General features: G+C 43.4%; 1 protein-coding gene across 1 annotated transcript; it reads left to right on the plus strand.

Moving 5' to 3' along the window:
• Nucleotides 1-1116: 1116 nt before the first annotated feature.
• On the plus strand, nt 1117-10228 carry LOC310787910 (protein NLRC3-like; the record flags this gene model as incomplete). Its single annotated transcript, XM_083649364.1, is given in 11 exon segments — nt 1117-1124; nt 2743-2856; nt 3402-3515; nt 5349-5462; nt 5668-5746; nt 5947-6184; nt 6443-8243; nt 8354-8527; nt 9207-9380; nt 9618-9659; nt 9661-10228. Coding segments are annotated over 11 exon segments (3426 nt in total).
• Nucleotides 10229-10491: the final 263 nt, after the last annotated feature.

Here is a 10491-nt window from a genome sequence, read left to right on the forward strand (position 1 = left end):
GTATGTGAGGAAACTCAATGTTTAGATTAAAAACATGAAAACCGTTTTCTCAGACAGTTTGCCAACACATCAGTGTTTGGGTGTTAATGTTCAAGTCAGGAACATGTGTAATCGTTGTAATGTTTTTAAACCTGTTTTGATCGGCGCAGCTCTTTAAATCATTGTTGTAGTTACACTTTAACATTTGATAGACGCATAATAAAATAATAATCTGATTATGTGATTTCTCTGCCATTGAACTCTATTGGACATTGCTTTGGACTTTGATATTGAAGTTGTTTTATATAGGCTGCTCAGGTCAACAACTCAATCAAAATAGTTTTAATTGGTTATGTGATCAACTTTAATCACACTTTACATTTTAATAGGCGCATAATAAAACAACAGCTGACACAGACTTCTGCTTCTCCTAACAAGTTCAGACTGGTTTAGACTTTGATACTGAAGTCATGGGGACGTGCAAGCACCCCGCAGACACCCAGGACTGACAGAGGAGGATAGGCAGGCAGCGTCTGTCAGACTTCACTGGTTTATTCATTATAATATCATCTTTATTTAACCAGGTAATCCCACTGAGATTAACTGAGATTAAAACAAATCTCTTTTTCTACACAGACCTGACCAAGACACCAGGGACCTGCTGGAGTGACTGACATTCATGGGATAACTTGAGTCAGTGTAATTTTCTGTCATAGAGAATTATTTTCATTCTCCAAAGTTTTCTCTTAATAAGAAACAAACAACATATTCTTTGTGTGTTGGTATATTGAACTCCATAACACAGCATCATCATTTAATCAATGATTTATCAGATCCCTTGTCTAAGTCATCTTTGATAATGGTTTGCTACAATAAAGATTATTATAGATATCATTATCCATGTATGTCCAAATTGCTGATAAATGATTACTTTCCTCTTACACTATATTAGTCTTTCTTACTTTCTTTAATAGCATACATATTAATAGCATTAATAATGGGTAATGCCTACAATATTGGTCTGTTTTTCTCTGAGACTGTAATGATTCATATCTTTCTTTCTCTCTCTCTCTCTCTCTCTCTCTAACAGTATCAGTAATCTCTCACTTATCGGTGTAGCATCAGGTTATATCCAACATGGAAAGGTATTGTAGCCAACACTTTATATTACAGCTTATAGTATAATCATTTCCAACACATTCATCATGTTTACTGTTGTTGATTGATGCAACTATAATAAGACAATAATACAGAATAAACCTTCATTGTCATTAGCGGTTGTATGTGAGGAAACTCACTGTTTATGTTCAATACATAAAAGCAGTGTTCTGCGTCAGAGTTTGGGTGTTAATGTTAAAGAACATGACCATGTTTATTTGTTGTTGTAATGTTTTCTAATCTGTTTTAATCAGACCAGCAAGGCAGCTCTTTAAATCATTGCTGTGGTTAAATTTTAACTTTTGATAGACGCACAATAAAACAATATCCGAGTAGGATCCTGTTAGGTCCTGTTACAGTAGGTTTACAGCTGCTTGAGGCCAGGTTTTAAACACCACATCCCACAGCACATGACTTTATTGAACTTTGGTCAGCAGATATTTTAATAATAGCTACCTGGTAGTTTCTGGCTATCCACCAGCTACTGTGGCTGGTTGACTATGAAGTTAATTTCCCACCCTGGTGGTCTTCCTCCTGTCTACAAGGTCTCAGCAGCAGAGACCAGACTCTCCTGAACCGAGCTGTGAGTCCATGAAGAGTGACCGGTCAGATGTCCTTAAAGATGAACACCATTCTTCTAAAAAGGAGTAAGCTGTTACCATTTAAATGTTACTGTGCTCATGTTTTAACTATTTCTATCCATGTCCGGGTAGTGTAGTCTCGTAACGGGACAAGCCCCGTCTATCTATCTCGTAACGGGACAAGCCCCGTCTTTTATTGTCACACGAACACCACAACACATGCATGCGGCCACAACACACTCATGCTGACGGTGGCCGGTGAAAAGTGTCCTCTGCATTTAACCCATCCAGGCATGTCCTTTCCTCCGGGGGGCAGGCCAGGAGCAGTGGTCGCTTTCTCGTACAGCGCCCGGGGACCAACTTCGGATGTTGTCGTCACTGGTCGGATGACGATGACGATCTGATCTTCTGCATGTTTTTAGTGGGGGGGGCTATATACGGAGGAACCCCCTGGGGGAGCACAGGGAGAACATGCAAACTCCACACAGAGAGAAAGGCCCTTACGACGAGATACCCCACCTGGGCAGTAGGCACTGAAGATATGGGGGGGAACACAACCACAGCGCCCACAGTGTCCCAGGCGAGAATCGAACTCAGGACGTTCTGACTGTGAGGCGACAGCTCTACCACTGAGCCACCGTGCCCCCGGTGGTAGTGGTGGTAGTGGTAGATTCCCAGGTAGTGTAGTGGTAGATTCCCTGCCTACCAACATGAGGGTCACAGGTTCGCGCCCCTGTGTTATCCCTGGCTTGGTCAGGTGTCCATACAGGCACGATTGGCTGTGTCTGCGGGTGGGAAGCCGGATTAAGGGTATGTGGGGGAAATTGGCCAAGTACAATTGGGAGGGGATCTGAAAAAATGATATAGATATATCCAGAGAAGTTCAGTCTTTTTCTCTTTTTCAGAATTGGGGGTAGTTGTGGAGGCAGAGAAGACATTCCAAACTTTCAGCCTGCTGGTCAAAAGCCAGCTTAAACTTTTTACTGGCATCACCTCTGTTTTGTCCATTCTGTGTTTCTATTAGGATCCAGAAGGAGAGACCAGACTCTCCTGAACCCAGCTGTGTGTCCATGAAGAGTGACCACTCTCTGAGGCTACCTATTTTATTCAAAGATGGACAGCACTCCATGGATCAAATGTATGAATCTTAAAATGATTTTTTTTTTAACAGTTTGTTTATATTATTGCTCAGTGCATGGATGTAGCTTTGATTTCAAAGATGGAGGGGACACATTTTGTACAGGCCCACATTCTCAGGCCCATTTCTTTAAATGTTTTTCTAAAATTCTGGCCATTTGAAGCCACATTTAGAGCAATATGACATTTTAAATTAACATGGAAATAGCGGGATCCTCCCACTTGCTACTTCCTGCCGGTGAAGCTCCCCTCTGTCAGGTGAAAATAAGCGGCTGGCAACTGCATGTGTCGGAGGAAGCGTGGTGCTAGTCTACGGCTCTCCTCAGATCGGCAGAGGCTGGAGCAGCGACCGGGGCGGGGGCGGGTCTACTACTTTTGACAACTAAGAACTCCAGCAGAGCAATTTGAGACTTGTTTCATTGTAGGGCTTTGGGGGTAGTTGTGGAGGCAGAGAAAACATTCCAAACGTTCAGCCTGCTGGTCAAAAGCCAGCTTAAACTTTGTACTGGCATCACCTCTGTTTTGTCCATTCTGTGTTTCTATTAGGATCCAACAGGAGAGACCAGACTCTCCTGAACCCAGCTGTGTGTCCATGAAGAGTGACCGCTCTCTGAGGCTACCTATTTTATTCAAAGATGGACAGCACTCCATGGATCAAATGTATGAATCTTAAAATGATAAAAACAGGGTTTGTTTATATTATTACTCAGTGCATGGATGTAGCTTTCATTCAAAGATGGAGGGGACACATTTTGTACAGGCCCACATTCTCAGGCCCATTTCTTTAAATGTTTTTCTAAAATTTTGGCCGTTTGAAGCCACATTTAGGGCAATATCACATTTTAAATTAACATTAGGATTAGACTGTTGTGATGTCATTATTCAGCCGCGACTTTCCAGTAATTTTCCACTGTTGTTGTAAAATGAGTTGACGTCTTCTATGCAGTGTGTTTATGCGTTAACGTTATTAGTGAATAACCGAACCAGACGCGGAAAAGGAAAGTGGAAGTGACGGAAAAGCCACCGTCACTTCCTTCTCCGCATCCATTTCAGCTATTTGCTAATAACGTTAACGCATAAACACACTGTATTGAAGACGTCTTTTACAATAACAGTGGAAAATTACTGGAAAGTTGCGGTGCAAGTTGCTATTTAGACTGTAAACAGTGGAGCACGGACGCGGAAAAGGAAGTGACGTGTACAGGAAGCTGGGGAAAATGGTAGGGCTGTCCCAGAAAAATAGACTCTGGGTTCCCAGATTGTTAGTTTAGTGTTAGATGATGTCATCATTCCTACTATGATGTCATAGATCACTGATGATGTCACAGACGGTGATGATGTCATAGTCGGGACCTATAAGGGTGTGCTCTGCAAGTCCTCTGTAGTTGTTCATAGACTAACCTCACGACAACCACCTGCACAGTTCCCATCTTCGAACTTGGCAGACTTAGCTATCAAGTGCTACAGCGTTCCTAGTTATCGAGACTTCAGTTTACCAAGTGTGTCTTGGACATTAAGTATCCGCACGTAAATCCACCAGTCTCACAGCAACCTTAACATTTAGTGACTTACTTCTAGACTGCTGCCACTTAGTAAGAGATGTGATTGGGCCAGCCCAGAGAGAGGGGGAGAGCTGGGACTAGTAAAAGAGATGTCATTGGGGCGGCCCAGTGTCACTCAGTATACTTCTACTGGGCCGGTCGCTGGAAGATGGGGCCGCCGCATGGTCCTAGTGCTTGCTGTTCTCAGATTTTTAACATAACTTTAGTTTGTGGACTGGGGACATCTCCTCTGTGCCCCCCCCCCCCCTTGCTATGTCCCTGACATGACAGTCATATTTGATCTGTGTTAGAGCTGCTGCTGCTCCCTCTGAGGACCACTTGGTGGCAGCAACATGAACTGTTTCCTGTTAACATTAAAGTCATCAACATGTTTATTTGTTGAAATGTTTTAAAGCTGTTTTAATCAGAGAATTAAGGCTGCCATTTAAATCATTGCTGAGGTTAAATTTTAACGTTTGATAGACCCATAAACAATCTTATCTGATTATGTGATTTATCTGCCATGGACTATTGATTGGACTCTGACATGACTGGTTTGGACTCAAGTTATTTTATATAGGCTGTTTATTGCGGTCAAAAACTATATTTAACAAAATTGTTTTAATTGGTTATCTGAACTTAAATTCCACTTATATTTCAATAAAACCAATCACTGTGGGCGAAGTTAGGGTTGCTGTGTATTTTATTTAGTTTCTTAACTATCTACTGCTGAGCACCTTCTAGTGGTTAGTTAGGTTTACAGCTGCTTGAGGCCAAGTTTTAACACGACAATCCCACAGCACATGGCAGAGTGAGGTACAAAGCTTTAAACATTATTGAACTTTGGTGTGCAAGTGCAAATATTTTAATTTTTAATACCTACCCGGTAGTTTATAGCCATCCAAGCTACTGTGGTTGCTTGACTATAAAGTTTATTTGCCACCTCTACCAGGATCCAGCAGGAGAAGACAGACGCCCCTGAACCCAGCTGTGTGTCCATGAAGAGTGACCAGTCTCTGGGGCTACCTGTTCTATTCAACGATGGACAGCAGTCAATTCATCAAATGTATGAATGTTAAAATGATGATAAAAAATAGATGGGTTTGTTGATATTAGACTCTCAGTCGTGATATATAATTGATCTCTGTGTGTGTGTGTGTGTGTGTGTGTGTGTGTGTGTGTGTGTGTGTGTGTGTGTGTGTGTGTGTGTGTGTGTGTGTGTGTGTGTGTGTTGATATCTGGATATTTAACACATCGTGTTTTCTCCACAGAGTCCACCAAGAGAGTTCAGAGGTTGCCAGAGGTCAGTCTGCCCAGCAGCATCAAACAGAACTGGACTCCATATTTACGGTTTGTACTGTAAAATGTACAACATCACAATTTACTTCAGTTACAAATAAAATTAAAAACAACCATTCTGACCATAATAGTCTCCATGCTAAACTCTTTTTTGACTAGGGGGCTTTCAGTATATGACGGATGGATGGATCTGATGGTACAGTCCACAGCATTAGTAATGACAGATTAATGTACATATTATTCTCTTCCAGCTTGTTGAGAAGAACATCATCACTTTTGCGAAGAACGAGCTGAAGAAGTTCCAGAGGGTTCTGAGTCCAGATTACCCAAAGAGTCAGAGGGAGGATGAGGAGGTGGTGGACTGTGAGGAGGAAGAGCAGAGGAGGAGCAACAGAGAGGCTTTTCTGAACATCACACTGCACTTCCTGAGGAGCATGAAGCAGGAGGAGCTGGCTGACTCTCTGGAGAAAAAGACGCGTCTTTTAACAGGTTTTACATGAGGGAAAAAGTGATATTTTACACTATTATCAGTTTTTCCACAGATAAAAATGTTTATTTCTCATGGGTGTTCTATACAACACAACACAGTTGCCTTTCACATCGGGGTCCACAGAGACAGTACTTGTTTGTCCACACATCAGTGATGAGTTGAATAGATACAATAGAGTGTGGACATGCTAACATTTCTCATAGATACTTCTTATACTGTAAGATTGATTTATTGATATTATTTGTTTGTTCATTCAGAAACTCCTGCTACACGGTGCCAGCGTGAACTCAAATCTAACATGAAGGAGAAGTTTCAGTGTCTGTTTGAGGGGATTGCCAGAGCAGGAAACCCAACACTTCTGAATCAGATCTACACAGAGCATTACCTCACAGAGGGAGGGAGTGGAGAGGTCAATGATGAACATGAGATCAGACAGATTGAAGCAGCATCCAGGAAACCAGTGAGACCAGAAGCCACAATCAAATGTGAAGACATCTTTCAAATTAAACCCTTACCTGGAAGAGACAAACCAGTCAGAATGTTGATGACAAAGGGAGTGGCTGGCATTGGGAAAACAGTCTTAACACGGAAGTTCACGCTGGACTGGGCTGAAGACAAAGCCAACCACGATATACAGTTCACATTTCCATTTACTTTCCGAGAACTGAATCTGCTGAGAGGGCAAAAGTACAGCTTGGTGGAACTTATTCATCACTTCTTTCCTGAAACCAAAGAAGCAGGAATCTGCAGGTTTGACAAGTTCCAGGTTGTGTTCATCTTTGACGGTCTGGATGAGTGTCGACTTCCTCTAGACTTCCAGAACAACGAGATCGTAACTGATGTCACAGAGTCGACCTCAGTGGACGTGCTGCTGACAAACCTCATCAAGGGGAAACTGCTTCCCCTTGCTCGCCTCTGGATGACCACACGACCTGCAGCAGCCAATCAGATCCCCCCTGAGTATGTTGACATTGTGACAGAGATGAGAGGGTTCACTGACCTACAGAAGGAAGAGTACTTCAGGAAGAGAATCAGAGATGAGGAACTGTCCAGCAGAATAATCTCCCACATCAAGACATCACAAAGCCTCCGCATCATGTGCTACATCCCAGTCTTCTGCTGGATCACTGCTACACTTCTGGAGCAGGTGTTGAGAACAGATGAGATACCCAAGACCCTGACTGAGATGTACATCCGCTTCCTGGTGGTTCAGGCCATCCAGAGCAATGTCAAGTATCATGGCAGAGCTGAGACAGATCCACTCTGGTCTACAAAGACCAGGAAGATGATTCTCTCTCTGGGGAAACTGGCTTTTGAGCAGTTGGAGAAAGGCAACCTGATCTTCTATGAAGCCGACCTGAAAGAGTGTGGCATTGATATCAGAGCAGCCTCAGTTTACTCAGGAGTGTTCACACAGATCTTTAAAGAGGAAAGTGGGCTGAACCAGGACAAAGTCTTCTGCTTTGTCCACCTGAGTATTCAGGAATTTCTGGCTGCTGTTTATGTCTTGCTGTCATTCATCAAATCTGGGGACAATCTACTGGGAGAAACACACTTAACCTCCCCACCACCCAAGCAATTAAGAAATAAATCTAGCTTAAATCATCTCTACCAGAGTGCTGTGGACAAGGCCTTACAGAGTCCAAACGGACACCTGGACTTGTTCCTCCGCTTCCTCCTGGGCCTTTCACTGGAGACCAATCAGAATCTCCTACAAGGCCTGCTGACACAGACAGGAAGTAGCTCACAGACCAATCAGGAAACAGTCCAGTACATCAAGGAGAAGATCAGAGAAAATCCATCTCTAGAGAGAAGCATCAATCTGTTCCACTGTCTGAATGAGCTGAAAGACCGTTCTCTAGTGGAGGAGATCCAACAGTACCTGAGGTCTGGAAGTCTCGCCACAGAGAAACTCTCTCCTGCTCAGTGGTCGGCTCTGGTCTTCATCTTACTGTCATCAGACAAAGAGCTGGATGTTTTTGACCTGAAGAAATACTCTGCTTCAGAGGAGGGTCTTCTGAAGCTGCTGCCAGTGGTCAAAGCCTCCAATAAAGCTGTGTAGGTGCATAGATAAAGTAGATAAATTCAGTATATTACATGTGATTTATTTTTCACTGGAGAGTAAATTTGTAAGTAATTGTTTCTCTTCATCACCGATTCTTCTTCAGGCTGAGTGGCTGTCAGCTGTCAGAGAGAAGCTGTGAAGCTCTGGCCTCAGTTCTCAGTTCCCAGTCCTCTAGTCTGAGAGTGCTGGACCTGAGTAACAACGACTTGCAAGATGCAGGTGTAAAGCTACTTTCTGCTGGGCTGGAGAGTCCACACTGTAGACTGGAGACTCTCAGGTCGGTATTCCTCAACCTGTTCAACACATGACCATTGAAATGCTGGATTACATACAAATGAACACCAGAGAAAACTCAACCTGTGCATGCTTTTCTTATGGGATAACAGCTTCTTTTTTGTTTACTAGTCTCTAGTCCCTGTGATCGATTTTTCATGAGTACATTTCATTCTTTCTTGCCTATACTATCTCTGATGTTGAGGGATAAAATACCAGAAAGGACTTATGATGTGATCAGACCATAGCGTAGGTTGAGCGTTGCTTCAAAAATGACAAAAAAATCACCTTGACCACATAATTCATGCCAGTTGAAATGTTTCTACTTAAGCGGAAAATCTGCGCGAATAATGCAAGGTGAATATTCGCTTTACGTTTGGTGTGAATGGACAGTAAGATTCAGTCACATGACCAAATGAAAACAGAAAGCAGATCATGGGGTCAACAGTTTTTTTTTTACAGTTTAGTTTTTTGTTAGCATCATCACAACCATTGTGACACTAGTATACACATTAATATGAATACATGTGTTGCTTGTTTTACTTTTACTTTGAGAGCTAGATCCCATGGGTGAAAACAATATGCAGCAGCAAATTATTGATTGTGTGTGTGTGTGTGTGTGTGTGTGTGTGTGTGTGTGTGTGTGTGTGTGTGTGTGTGTGTGTGTGTGTGTGTGTGTGTAGGTTGTCAGGCTGTCTGGTCACAGAGGAAGGCTGTGCTTCTCTGGCCTCAGCTCTGAGCTCCAACCCCTCCCATCTGAGAGAACTGGACCTGGGCTACAATCATCCAGGAGACTCAGCAGTGAGGCTGCTGTCCGCTAGACTGGAGGATCCACACTGGAGACTAGACGTTCTCAAGTAGGTTATATTATTGTAAAACGACAATATACACTGTTTGTGTGTGTGTTTGTGTTCATTCAGAATTGTGTCGATTTGTCTTTCTATCTCAGTATTTATTTGTTCCTACTTGTTCCACAGTTTTGGCCTTCGTGGATAGTGTCGGTTGAAACCAGCACCCTTCAGATGTAAGGTGAACTTTTAATGTCAGCTTTTAATGGCAAATCAACAAATAATGAATAGAATAGTTAATATTAGATCAAATAATGCTGCTGTATTGTGTCTTGTTCTCCCCTTCAGATGCCTGTGAACTCACACTGGACCCAAACACAGCAAACAGAAACCTCTCTCTGTCTGAGGACAACAGAAAGGTGACGGTGGTGAGAGAGGAGCAGCCATATCCTGATCACCCAGATAGATTTGTCTACTGGATTCAGCTACTGTGTACAAATGGTCTGACTGGGCGCTGCTACTGGGAGGTAGAGAGGAAAGGACAGGTTTTTGTAGGAGTGACATACAGAGGTATTAGAAGGAGAGGAAGGGCTGATAACGGGCCTGATGGCAAGCTTGGATGGGATGACAAGTCCTGGAGTCTGTTCTGCTCAGAGAAAAGTTACTCTGTCTGTCACAATAATAAAAAAACAGACACACGTATCTCCTCCTCTGACACTGACAGAGTAGGAGTGTATCTGGACTGGCCTGCTGGCACTCTGTCCTTCTACAGAGTCTCCTCTGGCACACAGATCCACCTCCACACCTTCCACTCCACATTCACTGAGCCGCTCTACCCTGGGTTTAGGTTTAGATTTAGGTCTGTGTTTGGGTCTGGTTCCTCAGTTACTCTGTGTCAGATGGACGAGGCAGAGTAGCCTCCTGTGAGGCGAAAACCTCCCACCTCCCTTTCCACTTTGTGAAAAAGAATACTGAAATTATAGCTGCTGCGCAGCAATAGGTCGTGGCCGGGCAAGTCTCAAGGCTTTGAGCTAGAGGTCTTCGGGTATGCCCGACCCCTCGAATACCCGAGGTTCCGACCCGGACCCGGCCGGGTCTGGGTCCATTCAAAAGAAGTGCCAAACCGCTTGACCAAACCCTTAGCAAAGTCATAGCACACCTGTCCTCAATAAGCCGCATG

This window comes from Poromitra crassiceps, assembly GCF_964638095.1.
Source record: "Poromitra crassiceps genome assembly, chromosome: 13".
Taxonomy (NCBI): Eukaryota; Metazoa; Chordata; class Actinopteri; order Beryciformes; family Melamphaidae; genus Poromitra; species Poromitra crassiceps.